The sequence below is a fragment of the Myotis brandtii genome, unplaced genomic scaffold (assembly GCF_000412655.1).
Source record: "Myotis brandtii unplaced genomic scaffold, ASM41265v1 scaffold237, whole genome shotgun sequence".
In the NCBI taxonomy this organism is placed as follows: Eukaryota; Metazoa; Chordata; class Mammalia; order Chiroptera; family Vespertilionidae; genus Myotis; species Myotis brandtii.
This window is the reverse complement of record NW_005358943.1, coordinates 5,982,644-6,008,343: the sequence shown is the minus strand read 5'-3', so window position 1 is coordinate 6,008,343 and position 25,700 is coordinate 5,982,644. Positions and strand designations below refer to the sequence as shown.

At 41.3% G+C, this 25,700-nt stretch overlaps 1 protein-coding gene across 3 annotated transcripts in view; it reads right to left on the bottom strand.

The window, feature by feature from the left end:
• Window positions 1-1,197: 1,197 nt before the first annotated feature.
• The window catches only part of DUSP16 (dual specificity phosphatase 16), a 117,027-nt gene continuing 92,524 nt past the window's right edge, over window positions 1,198-25,700 (bottom strand). For all 3 annotated transcript variants that reach the window (XM_014540203.1, XM_005866810.2, XM_005866811.2), the window contains 4 exons: window positions 23,041-23,204; window positions 12,304-12,463; window positions 7,499-7,622; window positions 1,198-4,972 (listed from right to left, as the gene is read on the bottom strand). In XM_014540203.1, coding sequence (XP_014395689.1) covers window positions 3,796-4,972; window positions 7,499-7,622; window positions 12,304-12,463; window positions 23,041-23,204 — 1,625 coding nt within the window. In that variant the 3' untranslated portion in view covers window positions 1,198-3,795. The remainder of the gene's footprint in view (window positions 4,973-7,498; window positions 7,623-12,303; window positions 12,464-23,040; window positions 23,205-25,700) is intronic.

Here is a 25,700-nt window from a genome sequence, read left to right as displayed (position 1 = left end):
TGTTGGAAAAACAACAGCAGACAGTATTTAAAAATAACATGGCAGTGAAGGTTTTAAGGGTAAAAAGGTTGTCAACTAGTCCCACTATGCACACCCTACTCCACATCTATACCTGATTTCCCCTTAGTCTAAAGCCTGGTCACATTTTAGTTGTCAGACCCAAACTAGTCCTCCGGCACCAGCCTACTCAGCCCCCCAAATCTGTCTGCATTTAAACTAGTAACTGGTTGACCTTCCGGCCTTCCCAACATCTATACCTTCTCCTTCCGAGCCTCTCACTGAAATACCTGCTCCCCTGCCACCTTCCATCTGGAGGCAGGTTTATTCCGTATTTCCTTTATTCTAGCCACACACCCACCTCCATTTTTCTGCCAGGTTGTAGCCAGCACACTCTTCTAGTCTTCACTGGCCCAGTCGAGTCCTTCTTTCTTTTACATTTTCTTAAATCGAACTTTAACACAGAAAGCTTTCACAGCCAACTTAAGTGACATTACCTGTAATTCTTATTCTCATCATTACTTCACCGGCTTGCACGGAAGGGAAGTCCAGCGTCATTTATAGGCAGAGAGGTAATTAAGATGTATGTAGCATCTGGCTGGTGTGGCTCAGTGGTGAGCATCAACCTATGCACCAAGAGGTCTCTGGTTTAATACTCGGTCAGGGCACTTGCCCAGCTTTCGGGCTTGATCCCCAGTAGGGGGCATGCAGGAGGCCCTCTGTCAATGTTGATGTTTCAGTCTTATTGATGTTTCTATCTCTCCCTTCCTCTCTCTAAAATCAATAAAATATATATATTTCAAGATGTACATGGTAAGAATGGAGAACAGATCTTTAATAACTATTCCTCCTCGGTTTTTCCTACAAGAAGTATAGCACCATTTATATACATTAAAGTGTACCACAGATGTGTATCTGGCCTTTTTAATCTCTACCCAGGACTTGTTCTGGATGCGATCAGTAAGCAAATACTTACCACGTGCATCTGGTATAAACATGAAAGAAGGAAGGCTGGCTGAAAATGCTAATGACCCAGTGTTTCATGTGAATGATGGAGCACATAATATGTCTGATGACCTCATCATTTCAGGTTGAGCTAAATCCTCTTTGACATAAGAGGTTCTCCCACTGCTCCTTTCACAATTTTGACATTGCTGATCCCACCAAGTTTAGAGCTGCAAAGAGAGGTCCTTTCTCATATTTATGTATAAACAGGTACCAGTTTTGATTTTATTTCATCGTATTAACACACATGACACATCAACATGAGAAATGCACAATTTAACCATTCAACAGCTTGCCTTACTCCAGAAGAACACTATATTCATATTAAACATTTATACAGTCTTTCCACCTCACTTTACAAATGTCCTGAACCATTTCCCAGCATTTCTCACACAAAGTCTAGTTTTGCTCTTTAAAATCACTGTTCTGTATCATCCTAGTAGACTCCAGGCTTCCCTGGGATCACATGCTGAGGAGAGCCTGCCACCACACCGTCTGCAGACGCTCACGTAGCTCCAGGACCTGCCTCCCAGGCTGCCCCCTCAGCATGGTAGTCTTGATTCCAAGAACTGATGATTTGACATTCATGATCAAGGACTAAAGGTTGTAGTGTATGACTACATCACAGTCACAAGAAGGAAGGGGACCATGGTCATGAGAAATCCCATATGATAGACAGCAAATTTCTGCCCAGATATCTAAACCAAGTGCCCTAACCTCCCTGAAACATATTTAACGTTGGAACTACTGCTTTCATTTCTTAAAAACGTTCAACAGTTGTGACCAAACTCTGTTACACATCTGTGTGTGTATACATAACACATCAAAAATTACTGTGTAAAACCTTGAGAATGTCTGATTACACCCAAAATGTAAAAGTATAAGAAAAACTAACTCAGATGATTTAACAGAACTTTTTCAATATGGTAACAATGCACCCACTCCCTATGCAATTTATTCTCCTGCCTTCATTTTAAACCCACATCATAGCACATTATCTGTGCACAAACAGTCATGTTAATTGTTACGATCAAGTCAGTTTTAAATCATGTCATTCTATGCTGGTTTTAGCAGTCACCATAGGAAACATTAAGTCACATCCTAGTCAAAAGACTGTCCATTTCTCAAACACAGAAAAACCTGAGATATGAGTCAGCAAGTAGCTACACTTACAGTAAAGAACAATGATAACACACCCCCTTCCCAAAAAAGCTGCTGATGTGAATTAAGGCTTCAAAGGAGGACCATATTGTAGCTGACAAAAACCTAAGCCAGGACGTTTAAAAGCAGGGATGTACTATCACTCGTGTGCTTGTCCTCAGCGCCTCCTACTTTCAGCTGCCAGGATTGATTCCATAGTGATTGTAGGTCAAGGACTGAGAAACCACCTTGGTCCCACCCATTGCTGTAGGTCCCTTCTACTAAAGAAATGTTGGGGATATTTTCTGAGAATAGCTTGACTATGGCTTTCCACTCAGCTCACAACGAAACAAAATTCAACCACTTTCTCCTCACCTCCCTATATGGTTTTATTCTGAACATTCCTTGCTTACTAAAGCCGCTCTCGGCCCGATTAGTAAATCTGAAAGTCTAAGGAAATTATAAAAATACCACCCTTCTCACATGCTAAGGGGGAAAATAACCACTGAGAAATAAGTTTCCTGCTTCTCCTCAGCAACTGTACAAACGTCTTCAATCTTTCTATAGTTTTTCTCCCTCTTGGTAGTTTCCCTTAAAAGGCCACACTGTCACAAAATGTACCTGTGCAGTGGAACAAGTGAAAAGCACCTGCTCTGGCTGAGAATCGGAAGGTGCTGCTGCTCTGCTACCAACCCAAGTGAATTCACATCTGGCTTTGGACCAAGTTAATCTTTCCTTAAAGGAGTACTAACCCCATTTTGAACAGTTCTTTGATTTATAAAGAGGGAGGTAGACTTGTTTAGCCTCCCAACTTAGCTTAAATCATTATGCTGCCAGATTCCTGGCTGTTGCACTGAATCCTAGATGGGTCCCCTTCTCTTTCTTCATAAAGCTGAGAAGAAGGAAAGAAAATATTAACTACCTCCATCCAGGCCCAACTGGAAATCTGTGCAGTTTGAATTGGTCTGAAAAGTGTGACTAGCTACCTGCCTATTCACAATGCCGAGAAGTCGGGCTCCCAGACGCGGTAGTGGTGAAAGCCCCGACTTTCTGTCTGAGGTACTGGGTTTGCTCTAAAGTAGATCTTGGCAAGGCCCCTAATGGTCTGAACAGGAGAATGATGCGCGAGTCACTTGGCTGTGCGGTGAGCTTGGATCTGTGAATCAGCTTGGGATGTGATCATTTCTCTTGGATTTACCATTAGGGTCTGTCCCTAGGAGGGCCTGCCCACCCGACCCACAAGCTGGCTCAGTCTCAGCGCTAAGGTGCACTATGGGAGGACGGGACAAGGACTAGAACTTGACATCTTGTAGCACAACATGAAAACGGAAGGGGACTCTGCCCTCCAACACCAAATAAAACGTGACTCCGTAAGAACGAGAGGATGTGCAATTCACTGCATATAACTAACTGCTTTATCCGTCCACGGGGAACGCTAGCATCTGCCCTTCCACTTTTGTTGAGAGAAATATTAGCTGGTCTCTCAGATGCAGATGTTGAGAACAATTGTGTTGACCCATCTTTTGCTTTTACACCATAGCTCCATTTTCCAAAAATATATATGTATGTACATATATATATTTCAGATTTACAGGGAATATTTTTTGTGAACGAGAAAAAAAACTGTCAACAGAGTCACGAGTGTCTTTCTTCTCAGGAGACCTCAATGATTTCCATGCTGCCTGAGAAGCTAGACTGGCTGCCCACTTTCCCCAGTTCTTCCCGCGACCTGTTCTCTGACATGATGCTCTCTCCAAATTCCATCTGGCAGCTTCTGCGTTTAAACTGCTTTTCAAAGGGACTCTCCTCATGCCAGCTCCGCCGCGAGTCGGCTCTGTCACTCGGCTTCTGCCGCCTGCGCACGGAATAGACTTGGTCACTGCACGTGGGCAGCTGGCTGCAGCTGTAGGCAGAGTAACTGGCACTGCCTCCGTAGATGGCTGAGGCTGAGTAGAAGTGAGAGGACTCCGTGGCAAAATACCAGCTATTGGTCAAGGAAGGGGTGGAGGTCTGGGGAGCCAAGATATCTGAGTGCCAACCCTTGAGGCCCAGCCCAGCGGCAGACTTTGCAAGGTGTTGCTGGCTGGTGGAAAGGCCAAAAAGGAAGTTGGTGTGGTAGTTGTCCTCCACGCTCCCACTTCGATGCAGTGGCGATAAGAAGGACCTCTGGGTGGCACCACTGTTGCTGGTTCTTACTGAATGCAATCGCTTGCTCTGGCTGTCTGCAGGCCTGGCAGTCTGTGGCTTCTTAGGGATGCTGGCCTCCTCCTTGTCTGGGCTGGCTTCTGGAGTCTGCTCCGATACTTCCTCAACTGGAGAGAACTGGCACAGCTTGCTGGGCCCATCCAGAGTGGCGGAAGGTTTGTAGTAGTCCAGAGCATCTTCTGATGCAGGGAACCCATGCAAGGATGCTGCCACACTGGCTGAGTACGAAACTGATTTGATATCCAGAGAGAAGGAACGCTTGAGCTTATTGCTGTCTTCCAGCTTGTCCGAGGACAGGTGGAGCCCATTGAGCGCCTGTACCAGTGGGCTGTCCTCCAACAGTGATGGCTGTACGCTGGGCACACTGGCAGGAAGCACAGGCTTTTGTCCTGCTGCCTCTGAGGTAGCAGAGCCGGCACAGGGTGGACTGCGGGGCACCTCGCTCCTCTGTCCAGCCTCTGAGGCTACAGGGACAGGCTCACCTGGCTTCTCCCAGTGCAGCAGCTTGAGTTTGCTCTTTGGCCCTGATGCTCCAGTCTGGTTCTTAATCTTCTTCTCATAGTCCAGGAGTTGGCCCAGAAAATTGAAGTTTGGAGATATAGTAGGTCTTTTTTCTTTCACAAATCTATGAAGAGAGGGGAAGAAAAAAACACCTTGAATTTTATAACTATACTTTATCTTAAAGAATAGTGGGTAAATGAGATAGGTGAGTATTAGACTCACCCTCCCACGTATCTGGAAGATGACTGTTTTAATCAGGCAGACACCTCAAGTAGAGAACAGAAGGACCTCTACATTGGGGGAGCTTTATTTTATAACATGTCCCTGGAGTATGCTAGAAAGGGGGTTTCCAGGTCCCCCAAAGCACTAGTTTTAGCTTTATTTTCAAGGACCCAAAGCTTCCAATTGTAACTGATGTGATGGTTCTTTCCTCACCACTAAGACCCCACAACCTTGGTGCTACCATCAGAAAGAAGTGCAGTGGAACAGCTACAGTCAAACCTCGGTTCTCAAATGTCTCCAATCTCGAACATTTCTGTTCTCGACCAAGTTGTTCACAGAAAAAATGTCTCGGTTGTCTAACAAAACTTCAGTTCAGTTCTCAACCTGGCAACCCTTTCATGTTGACACCTCAGCATGACAAAAAGCATCTCAGGCCACAAAGGAGACAATGCCCGAAGAAGCTAAACCTTGGTTAACATCTAAGCAAATTGTGCTGTGAATATTTTCTGGTTTTGTTGTTTGCTTTCATCGCTGGCAAATCGTCGATTAGCACAATTTTAAAGCATAAAGAGGCCATCAAGAGGGCTGATGTTGTTAAGGGTATGCAAGTGGTCACAAAACAACAATCACAGGCAGTTGAAGAGATAGAAAAATTTTGATTTGGATAAACTAAAAGCAGTTAGCTGGTGGGGAGGGAGAGGCAATGACATGTGAACAAGCCAAGATGCTGCATACTGACCTGAAAGATACCCCTGGAACGAGTGCTGAAAGTGATTCGTTTAAGGCCAGTAGGGGTACTTTGATAAATTTAAGAAAAGAAGTGTTTGTTTATAGATTAAACAGTGCATTAGACATGTACTGTAATAAGAAAGGTTTGTGGGTCTGGAATGGATTAATTCAATTTTTTAACAAATCCATTCTTGAACAAATCCCCGCCTTCCGGAACTATTTTAGTTTGAGAACCAAGTTTCCACTGTACTTCCCATCTTCCATTTCCCAATGTAATGTCTTCTCAAAATCTCCAAAGTCACTTCCTCAAGACAGTTCACATTATAAGTTAATGACCAAAAGACAAGGCATCAGATGGCCAGAGCATCAAAGCACACGTTTCTGAGTTCCTTTTCTTTGTTCTCAACATGACAGCTACAGTGAGCACTATGCTAGTGCATTAAATCAAGTTAATAGAGCATTATCTCATTCAGTCCTTGAAACCATCCTATGTCAGGTGGGTATAATTACCCCATCATATAGGTACCTAAAGTCCTTAGGTGACTTGCCTAAATTACAGAGCTATTAAGTAATGGCACTGGGATTCAAAACCAGGTCTAAGGTCACCACCATGTTAAAGAAAAGTCATTGAGGGATCAAAACTAATAATAATAACTGTTATGTTTCATTGTTGAAATAAATACTCTTAAGAGATAGTAGATAAACTCTTTATTGGCCCCTGGCCCTCATGGACATTCCTCAGAAGACGTGGGAGTGAAATTACACTGAAAATTTATATTTGAATAAGGAAAGAGAAAAACAAACTCCTTGGAAATCAAGTAACCTAAACCAAATTAAGAAAGCCAGAAATAACTGGCTCAACTGTAACAGGTATAAATGTAGAGACGTCATAATAAGACTTCGTACATGATGTAAGGGTGCCTTTTCTCCTGGCGTCTGCATGGCGCAGGAGGAACTTAGGGAGGAAAGCCTGAATGAAGGGTGAGGAGCTAATGCCGACAAATGGCGGACCCAGTTCCTCCATCTCCTTCCTCAAACGGAAGCTGTTCTCTTTTTTCCCAATTTGGAATAAAAAAAGGTCTCCAATAAGACATGCAGAGAACTCAGAGTCTCCAGTTACTGAAGAAACCCCCAGTCCTCAGTGTGCTAGGGTCACTGCCACCCGCCTTTTGAGAAAAGGGGAGGGAAGCCCAGTCGGAATCACACACTGCCAAACCCGGGCGGCTCTAGAACGTGGCGGTGTCACTCAGGCATGGAGCTTGACAAGCCTTAGTCTGACAGCACTGCAGGTACCAGGCTTCTTCCTCACAATAAGGAGACACAAAGGCTGAAGCAGAGCAGAAATTCTATGAGTAGTCTCTAGAGCTTTTCCCTCATATTTAAATGAGAATAAATGATACTTCTCCAATTAGGAAAAGATATAATAAAATTCACATAACGGGACAGAGATCTGTTTGGATTTGTTATAAACATAAAAAGTAGCTGAGGATACATTTGACATATGTTTGGGTAGAATTCATGCTAAATTATAAAATGCGTTCTTCTCCAACCTTTGAAAAGATCATTTAAAAATCCAGTCACTTGTAAAGAGTGTGACTAAAATAATCATGATCAGCTTTAATATGGCTGCCCACCCTCAGACCTCCCCATGTTTCAGGGCATATGAAAAGTCAATCACACAGATAGGGTCTGTCCTTACCTGTAAGCTTCATCTAAGGACATGTCCATCCTCTTCATGATGTAGGCAATAGCAATTGTGGCGGAGCGAGAGATCCCAGCCAAACAGTGCACCAGGACACAGCCATTAGAGGCTTTTGCTTTCTCTGTAGGAGTCAAATCCAAGAAGGGTTAGTGCTTTTCATCTGACAACTCAAAGTGCATCTCAGCTATTTACAGATATTTCCTTTCAATAGTCTGTTAAGGAGAGAGGGGAAGATAATTTCCCCACCATTACAATGAAGTTCCAACCGTGTTGTTAAATAAGCAATTTGTCCCTAACTCAGGTTGACTGACTTATTCAGTACTTTTCACCATGTATTTCTTACATTTTTTTATTTTAATAACTTTCCAGAGTATAAATACTACATGATGGTTACATGATTCTATTTGTTTGGTGTAGAAAATTTCAGAAATACAGAAAAGCATAAAAAAATAATATCCAAAATCTTAAGATTTAGCTAATATTTTGTTTTCCTATCTTGTCTGTTACTTCAACCACTTTTCCAGTTAAGAAATAATAAATTTTTTTCCAGTTTTGAGATATAATAAGCATGTAACATTATATTACTTTTAGGTGTATAACGTAATTGTTTGATATATGAGATACTAAATTTTTCAGAATAGCTTCATTTCAAACATGTACCATACGTTACTATTTATATAATAGGGAGGCAGAGACAGACTTAATCATAATAGTATCACATCACAACATAAAAAGAAGCCAAGTCAAGTACTTTTAAAATGCTGACTCATGCCCGACCTGGTTTGGCTCAGTGGATAGGGTGTCAGCCTGCGGACTGAAGGGTCCGGGCTTCAATTCTGGTCCAGGGCAACCTTGGTTGCAGGCTTAGCATGTGCAGGAGGCAACCAATCGATGTCTCTCTCTCACATCGATGTTTCTCTCTGTCTCTCCATCTCCCCTTCACTCTCTAAAAATCAATGGAAAAATTTCCTCGGGTGAGGATTAAAAATAAATAAATAAATAAATAAAATGCTGACTCATGGAACCTATAGTATCCCTATTTTTTGTTAGGAAACTTTTCTATATGTCATGAAGTCGCTCAACTTTATTTCCTGAATTTAAGAGGAAAGAAAATCAAAATATACTATAAATTAGGTTTGGTAGGTCACTTTAATAAGGACCAAGAGAATTGTTATCCCTTCCTTGATATCCAGAAGTTACTGTACGATTACATCATCTTAACTCCCCGTAACATGGTAGAAGGACTCATGGGCACTGTTAGAACCAAGAACCAAGGCAATTCAACAAACAGTGCTGCCATCTCTCACTGTTGAGGAGCTTTAATAGCATTCTTGTGGGAGTGGATGAAGTTATTCCACACAGCCTGGAGGCAACTAATATTGTAACTAGTACGATGACTGCCTCAATTCTAAACAATTACCTGTGTGTTACCATGAGCTGCTGCCATGCAGCTAAATTCTTCTCTTTGAATTCTTGTTTTAGTTGATACTACCAAAGGTTTACCAAACCTTATATTAAAATTCTTGTAATTAACAGATATCCAAGGAATCTGCTCTGGCAGCTGAATAATAATCTTATTACCTCTGTTATATTACAAATTTCTATTGTCTAATTAATTATTCATTGTGTACAAAACACCACAGGGCTTTTGAATAGTATATGGATAATCAAGCAACTTCCCTTTAGATAGGGAAATCAAATATAATAAAATAAACTAATACAAAGCAACACTGAAACAAATATTACCTATAATAATAAAAGCATAATATGCTAATTAGACCAATGACCTTCCAGAGGAAGCTGGGCTGCAAGGGAAGCCCGGGTCCCGGGTGCCAGAGGAAGGCCGGTGCCAGCAGCCTGGGGAAGGAAGGCCTACTCTTGCACGAATTTCGTGCATCAGGCCTCTAGTATAACATAATATTATACAAACCCATGTACATAAAGTCCCATGCCTTACTGGACTGACACAGTTCTCTTCCTTCTCTCAGCCTATATTGCTCTTAGTATTTCCCCTCTGTCTTGGCTGCTAAGAAGCTCAAAGCTAAGGTTTTCACTTTATTTCAATAGGTAACTGTGATTCAGATTTTATTGTACCTTCCCAAGCTTCCCCTTTGTCCCATTTTAATATGTGTGAATATGTGTCTTTTGATCTCAAACTCTTACTATAAACTGCTTCAAATTCTTTTTAGAGTCCTGGCCAGTGTGGCTCAGATGGTTGGAGCATCATCCCATACACCAAAAGGTGGTGGATTCAATTCCCAGTCAGGCCATACACAGGCTCAGGGTTCGATCATGTTTCTTTCTCACATGGGTGTCTGTCTGTCTCTCTCCCTCCTCCCTCGCTCTAAAGTCAACTTTAAAAAAACTACTTTAAAAAACTCTTATTGGAAGTAGGCTAAGTTTATTTTTTTATGTTGTCAGTATTCTCTAATTATTTTAATTAATTATCTCAAAACTACATTATAAGAACCTAGAAGGGTCTTGCTTCTAAAATTACCCCCAAAGGGTTTAACACTGGTCACATGGTAAATACTGTCTGGCTGGCTGACTGATACATATTTAAAAAAGCAATCTTTAGAAAAAATTTGAAAAGGTTGGAAAAAAACAACAATCATGATAACAGATGTGTAAACATGTTGAGGTTAGAGGTTTTTTTTTCTCTGTATTACAAATATTCTGCATTTTCCTTACACTGTTTTTACAATTATAACTTTTTTGATGATGTACTTTAAAAATCTAATTAAAAAGTGATTATACTGGAGTGGGGTTCATTAGAACATATTTTTTGGCAGAAGTGAGTGCTATACTGATTCTTAAAGCAAAGGAAGTAATATACACAAACCTGGCAGAGAGAAGGGAAATGTATGTAAGAAAGCTCTGTGAGGGCAGGCTGCTCAGAAGACAGTCTGTCCTGGCTGATGCTTGTGAGCGGTGCAGGAAATAACCAGAAATAAGGTTTCAGAGGTGGGGTGAAGGTGCTGGAGGGTCTGGGGACAATTAAGGAGCCTCTGTGGTTTCCTGAATGAGGGACAAGTAGGCTTGATGGTGAAAACTGGGAATTTAAAAAGTAGGTTACCACCACAGCACTTCAGGGGTAAAATCTAGGTTAAAAAAGGGCGAGAAAATAACAGATGTAAAGGGTAAGGGGGAACCTGTGAGGACATCAAGTTCCAAAGGCTAACATGAAGGTAGTAATAACTGAGATTACAGAGTACAGCTCTAAGGGGGAAAAAAACTCATAATAATCTTCAAAACAGCTAATTCCAGAATGGGGCTGCAGAGTTTGCCCTGAATGACTGGGTGCTACAAATAAATCACATTATGTATGTGTGTGTATTTAACCAACTTGGAACATGCTGAAGTTCCTTTTATATGAATTAAAAGTGGCAGGATGACACCAATATCTCCCATGAAAGAAAATAAGTTGAGGGCCAAGTTCTTCATATTCTCTTTTCCATTAACCCTCCTAAAGCTTAGACATTGTCACGATTTAATAGAATAAGGCTCTCTTACATAGATTCTGAAATTTTATTTTTAGCTGAAATTAGAGCCAAACGTCTCTGGACCAATGTGATAGGCAATGAGCACATTAATCATAATTGTTATCTTTTAAAGAGGCAGAAATTACATGATATGCTGAATATTTCCTAGAAGTACAGTGGGAGGGATCAACTTGGGAGTTTTGTGATTATTTTAAGGTGAAATAGCTAAGCCTTTATCTTAAGATGCTTCACAGATGTATCCTAACTAAAGATGAAAAACTTGGCAATCTAGAATCTTGAGAAAAAGAGAACTCTTTCAGAATTACCCAAATTCTTAAAAATTTCTCTCACAGAGGAAGTATATATAGTGAGAGGCTTAATTTACATAATTTCACTTTTTAAAAGTTCTTTTTTAAAAATTACAATAACCAATTCAGAGTATTCAATTGTGGATTAGAATACTCAAATTTATGTGCCTTGAGGGGGGAAAACAACAACAATTCCTCATCTGGAACATCGAGAGTCAACCCTGTTGTGCTGCTCAAGAGCTAGCAATGCTTCTCCTCTGTTCACCTCTCCTCGAGGACCACACTGCAGACACATCACCAGCAGACTTGATCCTGCAGCACAAAATGACACAACAGCACCTCAAGCTAGAAGTCGGGTTGCGGGGAAGGGTGGCTCCAGGACTAACCACATGGGACAGATGAGATCCTGTCACAGTTAACATCAAAGAAATGAGCAGCAGTGTGTGTGTGTGTGTGTGTGTGTGTGTGTGTGTGTGTGTGTGTGTGTGTTGGAATTTTATTAGATCCTATACTACTTGAAATTACTGGCACACGGACTGAGGGATAGAAATCTTGTGACATAAAGACTTTAAATATAATGGGATTTGTTTTCACAGGATTTTATTTTTCTCTGGGAAAAATATAGCAGCAAGGCAAAAACAGTTTACCTGGTAAGGAAAGCCACCAGTTTCCAACAGTATTTTATAGGTTTGGAAAAAGTGGGTGAGAAATGTAACCCCGAAAGTTTAACTGATTTTAAAACACCTGCATACACAATCACAGTCCTACCAGGCTAAACTGTGGTAGTGCTCAGCTAACTAGAATGTCAGAAGGCCAGTCCCTTGGGGAGAGCATGGCACACACGTCACCTTGGCCACTGAATGAGATAAGCAGCATCATATGCTGTTTTCAGACCTTTGAAATCTCTGAAATAAGCTTCTTTTCTCTAAAGGAAAAAAGGGGTAGGCGGAGGGGGTACACCTATACATGAGACTACAATCCAAAAGACTGTAATATTACTTGAGCTACTTACCAATGAAATCTACAGAGCTGTCCAACCAGGGCAAAATTTTCTCACAAAAGCTATCATTCACAGGCACACGCAGGAAGTGGGACTCGGGGATGAAGTCAGGCTTTGGGCAGGTATTGCTGGCGTTTAACACATAACCAATCCCATTCTGTTGCATCAGCTCCTATGGAGAGAAAGAGCAATTAAAATGACTAGTAACATACTAGCACAATCATTTTGAAAGAGTAAAGTTTAACCAATGATAAAAATTACCAGTTTCCTTGAAATAATCAAAGTTCATTCAATACTAGTTTCCTAGAAACTGCTCAGAGTTCATTCAATAGGTAAAATCCAAAAACCCAGTGACATTTATAAAAAGACTTAAGATAAAACCAGAATTTTTTTAAGGGCAAAAATGGCTGTTTAAAATAGTATGCTTGAAGGTCATACATCATTAACACAGTCAGCTCTCAATTACTTTGTTACTAGAGAGACAAGTAGAACAAAGAATATAAAACCACAACTTTACTATGACTTTAGAATACATGTACATACAACAAGAGTATTTTCTTTCCAAACGGAACATGCTGGTTGTTCTCTAGGACAGTTCTAGGTGGTCTTCTCACTCTAAATATTCGTTTTAAAGGCTGAATCTATTTCCGAAGATTTAATTATCAACTCTACATCCTGATGATTCTTAAATTTCTAATCCATATTTCCAACTCTCTACTAGATATCTCTATTTGATATTCCTCAGGCCCTTCAAACTCAAAATGTCAGAAGCTCAACACATTATCTTTCCCTCTTCTCTGCCCCAAATTCCTGTTTCTTCTCTGTAATCTGAAATTGGTTTGTGGTAATAACATCCACCCAGACACCTGAGCTAGAAAACAGGCTTGTTTGACTTTCCTTCTTTCTCACGACCCCCTCACCCAAATAAATGGGTGCCAGATCCTCTTGGTATCACCCCCTCCCCCCCTCTCCCCCCCCCCCGTTTATCCTCCTCCCTCCATTCTCAGTCACTACTGTCAGTGGTCAGTCCTCACCGTGATAACATAAAGCCACCAGGGACCTCTTGAAGTTTGCAGTGTTTTCCTCTCCAAACCATAAACTGAACACACACTAGAGTAATCCTTCTGATCATTAACGCAGGCTAAGTGCTTCATCCACACTTTTAATGTCACTGTCTCTCTGGACTGCCCGCTCCAGGGCCCACAACCTCCAAATCCCCACCATCACATGTGCAGCCACCCCTCCGTGCTGCTGCTCGCACCACTTCTGTGCTTAGCAGGCCCTGTTTCTCGTGCTGATGACGCTTCCACTCTTCCTACTTTGTTCAAATTAACCTTGCTATGAACTCTTTCCCACGGCTGCATACTGAACCACTGCATTCTATGTCCTTCCAAAGTAGGCTGTCCACACCATTAGTAAAGCACCAGCATGCTGTGTTATAATGAGCAGATAATGCTTCTCTCTCCTATTAAGTAGTGAGGTAGTGGGATCTTATAGTGATCCTTGCTTGTTTTTCTACCCTCGGCACCAGGTACATAGCTGCTTTCAAGACGTGTTTCTTCAACTGACACCCGTCTACCCTTTTCCAGGCAAGCCCATAAAACCCGCTTTGTTTTGTCAGCCACTGCTGCCTCTCGGGACATGCTCTAAGCCTGAAGTAAGTCTCTTACAAGCAACTGGCCATTCTTCCTTTCCTTGTAATGCTACCTCCTCTACAAATCTTTCCCAATGACCTGACAGGTCATTTTCTTCCTTCACCTTCCTGAAACATGCCAATTCCCTAACCCCTTCATTTGCCATATTTGGCACAATAAACGTATTTTATTTTACATAAAAGGTAGACTTAATACATCTAGATTATATATGCAACCCTATCTCAACTGTGAGATGACAATGTCAAGACACAGCTTTTGGAACTAGGCGAGCTTCTTACAGTGGCCGACCTCCAGCCGTGCCCAAGCCCGTCTTCTGAAGGTCTCACATGAGGCGGTGAAGGTCATCATGGTGTTTACTACCACAGCTTTTAAACTGTACACGTAGCTGAGATCACCGACTACTGTATCTCCCAGGTAAGAATAGACGGCTATTTGAGGAGACTTATCCAAGTCTTATTTGCCTTCTTTCCCCCCTCCTGTCGCCTCCGCTGCAGTCAGTAGACGACACAGTGCTGGTCTTCCTGCCATGTTGACCCTGGGACCTGCTGTTGGGGTCGGGTTATCCATGTGCACCTCACTGTCCTCACACTGACGGCCGCCATCACCAAACTGCAGGTGCACTGCTACGGCCTCATTTGGGAAACATCAGGAATCCAGGTTTACCACACCGTTTGCATCTCAAATGTACAAAGCAATGTACCATAAAAGGTGCATTTAAAGAGTAGCTTTATTTTAGATAACTGGCAAAAGAGGAAGGGAAAGATATTAATGTGTTGAAATTGAGTGATAATAAAATAATTTAAACACAAAATGAGAAAAAATGGATTAATTTCACTTGATTTATAAAAATTTTATTTATAGAAAATTTTTTTATTAAATCAATTATCCAGCTGCTACCTGAAATTCTTTTTGTAATAAGATGGGATTTAATAAATTAAACATGGTCATTTTAAAACACAAACAAAAGTCATAAAATGTCACCATATAAAATTTAAATATTATTTGGCTACTAAATTAAATACCATAAATAAGGACCCTCTCATCTGGATTGGTAGTTACTATGTCTTTGGGAAAAGTCAGTTAAAGGAGAAAAATCAATAAAATGATACATATGTACTTAAAACATTTTAACTAAAAACAAATAAATGTACATTAATTTGCTAACTTCTGATGTAGGACTATGGATTTTATTTTTATAGGTTATCTGACTGAAGTTCTTTTTTTTAAAATATATATTTTATTGATTTTTACAGAGAGGAAGGGAGAGGGATAGAGAGCTAGAAACATCGATGAGAGAGAAACATCGATCAGGTGCCTCCTGCACACCCCCCACTGGGGATGTGCCCGCAACCAAGGTACATGCCCTTGACTAGAATCGAACCTGTGACCCTTCAGTCTGCAGGCCGACGCTCTATCCACTGAGCCAAACCGGTCAGGGCCTGACTGGAGTTCTTAAGCAAATCACAAGCAAATGCATCTACCACTTATGTTTCCATTTCTTTAATGGGCAAGAACTTGTGAAACAATATGAGAACAGAATCCTTCTACATTATGACTGTCCCCAAAATATTTTTCAGTTGCTTCCTCCCACCTAATTAGACAGAAAAAAAAATGTAAAGCAATTTGTCTTTCCTGAATCTTTCGAAAACATTTAGCTTAGGTCACAGAAAAATAATTATCTTCCCTCATTCATAGTTCATTGGTGTATGTAATGTTTTAATTACTGTATATAATGATAATAAGCACACTCTCCTAAACAGGTATAAGAGCAATGGTGGAAGTAGATGTGCAGCAGCCAGGAGCCCACCAGGCGGTCCCCTGCTGAGGGCATCAGGTGGAGATTTCAGTGCATCTCTAAAGTCAGCTCAAGTTTTGCTGAAGTTTCACATCACTATTCACTAACCTGCTCCCTTGATCATTCTTATATGCATATGAGCAGCTGAGAGGGCTTCTGTGTCAATGTTCTGACAATGGAACTGCAATGGAATTATAATTATGAAGAATGGGTCTACCTCTGATTATTTTTATTCATAGATGGATGTCAACGATTTCTTACTAAGTTATAAAGATATTTATGTTACCATTTAGTTTTGTTTCAGAATATTGTGTAAAACATACACAACTGAATATTACTGTGTTCCATAATTAAACATCATAACCTTGAAGTTTCCAAAGAGCAATCATGTTATACTGTTTAACATTTAGCTCAACTTTGTGCAAAGTCTGCTAATAGATACTTTGTACTGATAAAATACTCTTTATTCTCTGTCTTCAACTATCCTTTCAACACCATGGCCTCTCAGTCCTTTAAATTCCTCCCCTTAACCACTCACTCCCGTGAGACCTAGTCTGGTCTCTGCCGTTACCAATAACTACAAACCCTCCCTAAACTCGACCTCACCAACTCACTCTTGGACTCCTCCCTCCTTCCAGCTTGCTCTCTTGTCCCACTACTCCTGGAATCCTTCAGTGCCCCCAGGACTTATAATCTGTTGATCCTACCCCTTTTAGATCTGTCCTTCATCCTCATAATGTTTTCTTGTCTTCCTTCCTTGCCCAGCTTAAATTCTGTGGTCAATCATAATCACTGTTGATTTCACTCTCAATTCCTTTGTCTCACTATTGCTTCTTCACACGCATGTGGCAAGATTACAACCCTGGTTAAATCTAATTCTCTACCTCATCTACATCTGCGAATCCATGTGCTGAACATGGCCAGAGGAAAAACACTCAGTAACACTGCCGATCTCACTTTGAACTCATTGCTCCTCAGCAATCATTCTATTTCCCTCGTCTGTTCACTTTTTCTCTCTCCTAGATGCCATTCCATCCATTTCCCTTTCTGTCCGAACTCTCTATAGGTCCTCCTTCATCCTCACTGTCAGCTGACAGCTGGTCGTGTTTCCTACTACACTGAAAAAGTTGGAACAATCAAAAGCAAATTTCAATAAACTTCTGCTACCACATTTACCCTTCTACCAGCACATGTACCGATATACTCAACTTTCTCTCCTGTTCCTGTGGATGAACTCAGTGTGCATGGAATAATGAAAAGCACATGGCTACTGGCCCCAGGAAAACCAGAGCACAGCTTAGCACCTTACTGTTTATTACCTGAGTGATTTTGGGTAGGCTACCTAATCTCCCTCAGCTTTAATTTCCTCACCTGTAAAACAGGGGGTCACATAATGCTATATGTCAATTATATCTCAATAAAAAGCTTATAAATCATATGGTATTATGAATTATATCTCAATAAAACTGTTACCCCCTCCCCCCAAAAGGCTATGCCTGGCCCGTGTGGCTCCGTGGTTAGCATCGACTCATGCACCGGGAGGTCACCAGTTAGATTCCGTTCGATTCCCTGGGTTGTGCGCTGGATCCCCAGTAGGGGGCGTGCAGGACGCAGCCAATGGATGATGTTTCTCATCCATGTTTTTATCTCTCCCTCTCCTTCCTCCTTCTCTAAAATCAATAAAAACATATTTTTTAAAGCCTATAATGTATATTTTTTACTAATTCAAACTGTTCTTTCCCCTAATTGGCCTTAAGTAGAAAAATTATACCAACTGTAGCAGGCTGGAAATAAAAAAGGGTTCATGTGGTGAAGTAGAAGAGATTATCCCCTAAGAATTTTTAAAAATGGATTCAATACATAATTTTAAAAACCTTCAAAAATAAATCTTAATTTTATTATTAATTATGATTTTCATGCACTATTTTTTCCCATTAAAAGTTTTTTTCTGCCCTAGCTGGTTTGGCTCAGTGGATAGAGCGTCAGCCTGCGGACTGAAGGGTCCCAGGTTCGATTCCAGTCAAGGGCACATGCTGGGTTGCAGGCTCAATCCCCAGTAGGGGCATGCAGGAGGCAGCTGATCCATGATTCTCTCTCATCATGGATGTTTCTATCTCTCTCTCACTCTACCTTCCTCTCTGAAATCAATAAAAATATATTTTTTAAAAATAGTTTTTTTTTCCTGAACCATAAAATAAACTTTCCCCTGTAGTTAAACTAATTTTTATATATGGACTCTATAATCTGTTGATAGACTGTGGAGTAATCGATAGAATATAGATTAATATAAAGCATTAATAAAATCGCTCTATTTGGTCAAGTCTCCCGAGTTCAGCTAGACTGAAAACAGATGTCCCATTAAATCACAGCAATTCTAGATAATGGAATTGTAATTTTTCTTTCGGAAATCAATTCAGTGAATAATTTTGCACGAGCCACTCCTTTTGCCCTCAAAACTGACCTTAACTCCTACTTTTTCCATCTAGCCTTTTTCAACCAACCACACCCACTGTATGTACCACTTACCCTAGCAACTGGTATAACCCACCTTGTGATGACAATAATGAGTACCCCTATAAACAAGGCACAGTGCTTGGTGCTTGGCATATGTCATTTCATTTGAGTCACACATGAACACTAAGAGGCAGGAATCATTACGGTTTGCAGGTGGAGAAACCAAGATTCAGTAACTTGGCTAAAGTGATGTGGCTGGTAAGTGGAGACCCGGGATGCAAAACTGCCACCTCCAAGGCTGGCTCCCATCATTATGCCACTCTGCCTCAGCATCGGGAGTGACACTGCCAATCACCTTGTCTTGTGAATTCTTCTTTAGTGAACAGGTCTTGTCTAACCAATTTGCACACTGTGGTGTTCTACACAGAGCGGACACTGAATAAATGCTGTGTATTTACCGAAAATTTTGATGACCTTTGTCTTCCTAGGTCATACAGAAACCGGAAAGCAGCATTTGGCTATACTGTGTCTGGGGTATTGCCTAACCCTTATACTAGTAAGAAAACAAGAGAGAAAAGTAGCAAGGAGTCCTTGTGGCAGGAAGAACAGTAAGGTAGCATAGCAACCCCAGTTTTGCATGGTAAAGGACTGAAAGCAGAAGCTACACAAAGAATGCTGGCAGCACACTGTTTAAAACAGGAAGAGGGGACAGTAGAGCTGCTTCGTGAAGAGGCTGAGGTGGCTCACGACAGGCACAGCTCTGGTTTAGTAACTACTCGAAGTAGGCAATTTCGTCACACATTTTATGTAGTTAAGTGAGAAGCAAAAGTCTCTATTTGAAATTTTAAGTGATAAGGGAGAGAAGCGATCAAGAACTGTCTTTTACATAGTAACTAGAGATTCTTGCTCAAATCCCACTCAGTTCTGAGTGGGCATCAGTAAACTACTTTCAGTACAATAAGCTATTCCTGGCCCAACTCTAGTACAAAGACTAGAGGATAAAGAACAGACTGTAAGAAACAAAAGTACAGTTGTGAGGGAAAAAGGAAAATAAAAGTATTCTTTTTGCTACCAATGACTTCTTATGGCCTTCTACACAAGAGCCATGTCTTTGAGACATAAGTAAAAATTAATACACGTTGAGAGCACTGGCCTGCACTGGCCAGTAGGGCAGCCACAAGCCACATGTGGCTACTGAGCTCCTGAAATGTGGCTCGTCCACACTGAGATGTGCAGTAACTAACTATAAAATACCCACCTGATTTTAAAGACTTAGTACAAAATATGTAAAGCATTTCAGTAATTCTTACATTGATTACATGTTAAAGTAATATCCTAAATATGTTGTGATAAACAAAATGTTTAAAATTAACTTCACCTGCTTCCTTTTACTTTTTTAATAAAGCTATTGGAAATTTTTAAGTTATGTATGTGTCTTGCATCACATTTCTCTTGGGCAATGCTGGTATAAAATATATGGAAAACGCAGGGAAAGAGAATCTCAGTTGTGATTGAACAGACTGTTAAGATTTGTCAGTCCTTCGTAACAGCCTATTATAGAAAGTTCCATTTTCCAGAAGATGGGTACTTCTGATGTTCTATAAACACGGGACTTAAAGCCAGAGTAGCTTCGGTTTGAATTTGATCTCTGCCACTGACCAGCTTTAAAGCCAATGACTTCCTAGCCACAAAATCTTGGGTACATGGCCAACCTACCTCCTAATGCTATTATGGGGATTAAGCACAATCATATAAAGAGCCTAGAATTTTAAATGGTAAATAACCCTCCCAACAAAATTTCTGTGACATGGTTTTGTCATATTTTGGTGTCACTTTTTTTTAAAAAAGACTGATAAAATCAGTGGCCTATGGGTGCTGTTTTTAAAGACTTTAGTTTCTAAATTTTAATCAAAAGGAATGTACTATTAGTAAAGATTAAAACATCTTTATCTTTGAAGAACTTCAAGAAGCATATTATTTCTCCTGGAAAGTTTAAATCAGAGAGCTGAGAAGGAAGATCAGAGGCCAATCTGGTTCTAAGACTCATCATAGGGAATTCATTTGACATTTGTGGAATATCAACTTCCTCATTCATCAAATGGAGGAGGCTGAGTAGAGGATCTTTGAAATCCCCTTCAGCACGAAGACTCTTCTCAGCAATGAACCTGGAAGTCAGAGATAAACCTCTATGCACCACTTTCAGAGCGGCCGCCTACCAGTGCATTCTTCTTTCTCACCACTCCCTAGTCACATGTGTTTTAATAAAACAGCTTTCTAGCGGTATTCCATACTCACTGCCCCAACTGTTTCACCCATGAACTTCCTACGACCACTTCCTCTCAATGGACCGACTTTAGTACACATTTAGAAGCCAGTGAAAATGAGGAAACTGTTGCCCTGTCCTCCACTACAGTTTAACTGCTCTCACTTTGGGGGCACTCACGTAGTGGTTAACTAACTCACTTGTTAAACCCGGAAAAGGTATGGAGAAAAAGGAACCCTTCTGCACTGCTGGTGGGAATGCAGACTGGTGCAGCCACTGTGGAGAACAGTATGGAGCTTCCTCAAAAAACTAAAAATGGAACTCCCATTTGACCCAGTGATCCCACTTCTAGGAATATATCCCAAGAAGCCAGAAACACCAATCAGAAAGGATATATGCACCCCTATGTTCATAGCAGCACAATTCACCATAGCTAAGATTTGGAAACAGCCTAAGTGCCCATCAGTAGATGAATGGATTAGAAAACTGTGGTACATCTACACGATGGAATACTATGCTGCTGTAAAAAAGAAGGAACTCTTACAATTTGCAACGGCATGGATGGAGCTGGAGAGCATTATGCTAAGTGAAATAAGCCAGTCAATGAAGGAAAAATACCACATGATCTCACTCATTCATGGATAATAAAGACCATTACAAACTTTTGAACAATAATAGATACAGAGGCAGAGCTGCCTCAAACTGATTGTCAAACTGCAGCGGGAAGGCCAGAGAGGGTTGGGGGGCAGAAGGGAGGGGAGTAAGAGATCAACCGAAGGACTTGTATGCATGCATATAAGCATAACTAATGGACATAAGACACTGGGGGGTAAGGGAGGGCAGGGGATTGTCAAGGGGGGGGGTTGTAATTCCTTAACTAATAAAGAATTTAAAGATAAAAAAAGAAAAAAAAGAAAAAAGAAAAATGAATGTGACATTTAATCTAGGGTCAAAGATAACTAAAGTGATCTGTAATACAATGATGTGTGAAATCACCTGCTGGTTGACTGGTTGCATTTCACTGGGGTAATTGTGGACAGGGTCCCTAACTAGAAATTTTATATTCATTTATTTTCTGATCTGAGATTTTAAATAAAGCATCTCCCATTTTGCCCTAGGGAAGCATGTGACTTTAGGAAATTAATTTTGCTTTCTGTGACATGGTTTGCTTATCTCTAAAAGAGAATTAATAAGCATCACATGCTCAAAGGCATTGTGAACTCACCAGAAAGGCTCAGTACAAGCATCAACTATCAAATTCCAAACAGGCAGATCTCACAGTAAGAGCTGATAGAGTAACAACAGTGTCAAGGTAAAATTTTAAAGAGGCAGAAGTTTTGAGAACAAAAAAAAGGAAAAAACAAAAACGGAATGCCTCATGGCTGCCCAATGACGGTACTTTTCCTCCTGGAAAGCCTGGCTTTCCCCTGCTAATGCAAGCCAATCTGGACGCTGCTTTCACAGGCGGCCCGATTCTTTTAGTTCCTCAAGGAAAAAATGTTAAGGTTCTGCCTTCATATAGCAAAGCAGCACTTGAAAATCGCCAACAGCTGAATGAATATCTTTGATTGCTTTTTCAACTAGAGGTGATGTAAATTAGAGGTTTTAGAGAAAAACCACTTTTCTGAGCACTTAGAACACTGTTTTCTATCACTACTGATTAAGACAGCAGTTCTCAACCTGTGGGTCGCGATCCCTTTGGCGGTTGAACGACCCTTTCACAGGGGTCGCCTAAGACCATCCTGCATATCAGATATTTACATTACGATTCATAACAGTAGCAACATTACAGTTATGAAGTAGCAACGAAAATAATTTTATGGTTGGGTCACAACATGAGGAACTGTATTTAAAGGGCCAGAAGGTTGAGAACCACTGGGTTAAGAGGATATAAGCTGTGGAGGCAGACAGATTTTCTACTACTGTTATGCTTGTACCATTATATACAACAGTCTCAACAATGTGGTTCCTCTGTTGGGCACACCTTGTTCAGTACAGCCCACAGCCTTTCCAGCAAGAAACCATGCGGTTCCCTCTGCTTTCTCAACCAAACTGCTCCAATGAGCATCAGACAGTGCAGCCTGCAGTGCACCCTTATCCCTGTCCTTGCCATCGTTTTACCACATCCCCTGCCCCTCCAGCCAGCGATCACCATGATGTCCTTCCTCAACCCAAGTCCACCCGAGCCCCTTTCTAGTGTGCTGCAGTAAGTACACACACTTCTGAATGTGACTTCAGGAAGTACTAGCCTTCCCGAGTGTGCCCAATTATTAAAACAGAAAAATGAATACACTAAGAAAAGAAGGCTAAACTTCTGAAAAATCCTGTCCTATTCCAGGTCTCTTGGATCTGTGAGGAAGAAGCAAATATGACAACAGTGTGGGTTTCCTATGGCAATCGTTAACATCAAACAAAACAGCACTCCAAAAGATGATGTAAGCGCTCGCCAGGAGTCACCCTGAGAAGGGTGTACTTCCTTCCTGGAAGCCAGGTGTGTCTGACACCACAGCGCATGGGCAATCGCTGTTTCTCCAGCTGCTAACAATAAACCCTGCAATGAAGGACATTTTCAAAGCACCCACCTTGTTGAGGACATCTCGCTGGCAGCCAAGATAAAGATTGGGAAGAATTCGGGTTGGCCCAATGTTGGCAACCGGTAAGCATGGCTGAGAAATGCAGGTAGGAACTAGAGTGGATTTTCCTTCACAGAGGCCAGGGAAACAACGGGAGAACTCAGCAAACCCACCTAAGGATAAACAGAATAAAATTATGCCAGGCACAACGACAGAAATCAGCCTCTGTGGACTACTCGAACAAAACTGCTTAAAAAGAAAAATCAAATGCTGTACAACTGAAACTAATACAAAGTAATATTGAATGTAAACTGTAATTAAAAAATAAAAAAGGAGAAAATATTAGAAAAAACATGTTTATTTTTATCTTGTCATTTCTGATTTCAAATCTTATGTTTTATAATTTTCGTAATATGTAAGTACAACAGTCAATGTATGTAATTTATAAATAAGTAAATTTTAAAAAAGAAAAGAAATTAAATCCCATCAATGCAAATGGAAACACTCCCACCGATTCCAGTCTGCATGCTGACTGCTAGGCCTGACACACATCCAGCACCAAGTCTCAGCTTGTGGGGCCACAGGAGGGATGCGCACACCTCGAAGGCACTCAGAATGTCTCTTTTCTTCCTCACGTTCTCCACTTCCACATATCCTGCAACATTTGCTCCCCGCTCCCCATCCTCGTGCAAATGCTTTTCGTGCAATGTAAAGAGTATTAAAGGTAAATAGCAAGTAACCAAGGCAAGACAATTATTCATAGAAACAAAAAGGGGATATAAAAAATGTGAACTGGGGCCATGTGACATTTCTTCAAAATATAACTAATCAAGTTAAAAATTCTTTCTGGAATTAAGTTTAAATCTTTCTATTGTACAGGTTTTTTATTGCAAAGGTATCAGAAACATACTCAGCTCTACCCTTACCAATGCTGTCTATGCCAAGCCCTTGGGGTTCCCTGAGTACTTAGTCAAGGTTCCCATAGTTACCTCTGATTCCTGAGGTCTCCTGTTCATTTCGCTGAGCACTATAAAGAAGTGCTGACAGACCCTAACTGGTTAGGGTACAGGGGGGCCTCATGGCAAGATTCCCGGACTCAGATGAATTCCTTTTTTTCCTAGCCCTGTTCTTATAATGATCTGCTCCATGACCTTCGTGAAGTCACAATCTTGCCACTTCTTAATGAAGAGAAATCTAGCCATAGGAGGCGCTCTCACCTCCTCTGAGAAAAGAATGTACAAAGTCTTCATGTATTCTTTGCTAGCCAAATCCAAATCCCGGAACCATGTAGATTCTGATAAATTTTCAGATAAGTTTCTTGCTATCCAAACTGTCACTACTAAGTTCAAACTCAGGAACTAAGGATATTTGGATCATAGAAAAGACTTGTATATTTTAACACTTTTTCATTAGAAAACAATTACCATGTTAAGTCTTATTAGAAGACAGAGAAGCTCCACTTTTACCTCTTTGATCAAGCCATAAGACCTTAAAATCTCATTAAATATTTATGAGATGCATAAATCCATTTTCTTGAGTCACATTCTATTAGCATTTAGTCCACTTCCAGAAGGCATACAAAATATGCCCTCCAAAACTGCAGAAGTACAGGGAGAGGGAGAGAGTGCCATCCCTCAGTATCCCCTGAATTATGTGCAACTCAAGCATAATCTGCTAGACTCCTGTGTCTACTGTCTGCGCTGGATATGTGTTCCACAGGCAGCCAGCTAGGATGGCGGAAGTCAGTGACCACTAGCCCCCCTGCAAAATATAAGAGTGTGTGTGCATTCCTAGCCTCCCGCCTGACTGTCTGGACTATTTTACTCATAGCAGTTTGCTTACCAAAGTTGTTAAGGTAACCTGATGGAAAGAATAAGTGGCTTCACTACAGAAATCCCAAATTCCTTTGCGTGACAGATGAGGCCCTCGGGATCTGTACCTGTACAGTTTCATAGTTTCATTTCTTACCATTTGCACCATGACCTCCAGCTACACGAAAGTCATTATTTCACACATTCATGCTCTTCTCTCATCCAGGAATACCACCACCACCACCACCCCACCCCATGCACGCACACAGCATACAAACCACAAATACAAGCCCACAATCGTGCAGCAGAAAAAATAAGAACACCAGGCTCTTGTACCCAAGTTCACATTCTGGCTTCACCCCTTTCTAGTTGCCTGATTTGGGCAAGTTATTTAAGCCCTCTGGCTATTAGTCTCCTCATCTGTAAGTAGGGATAATGATCATATCTACCTTATAGAGTTGTTGAGAGCATTAACTTAGTCAATACATCTAAGTGCTTTGTGCTTGGCACATAGTAAGCACTCCACAGGTATCAGTAATGATTATTTCTATACTAGTGCCCGGTGCACAAAATTCGTGCATGGGGCGGGGGTGTCCCTCAGCCCGGCCTGCACCCTCTCCAATCTGGGACCCCTCGGTAAACCAGCAGTCGGACATCCTCTCGCAATCTGAGACCACTGGCTCCTAACTGTTCACCTGCCTGCCTGCCTGACCACCCCTAACCACTCTACCTGCTTGCCTGTTCACCCCCAACTGTCCCTCCCACCAGCCTTCTCACCCCCAACTGCCCCCCCCTTGCCTGCCTGATCACCTCCAACTGGTCCCCCTGCCGGCCTGCTCACCCCCAACTGCCCCCCCA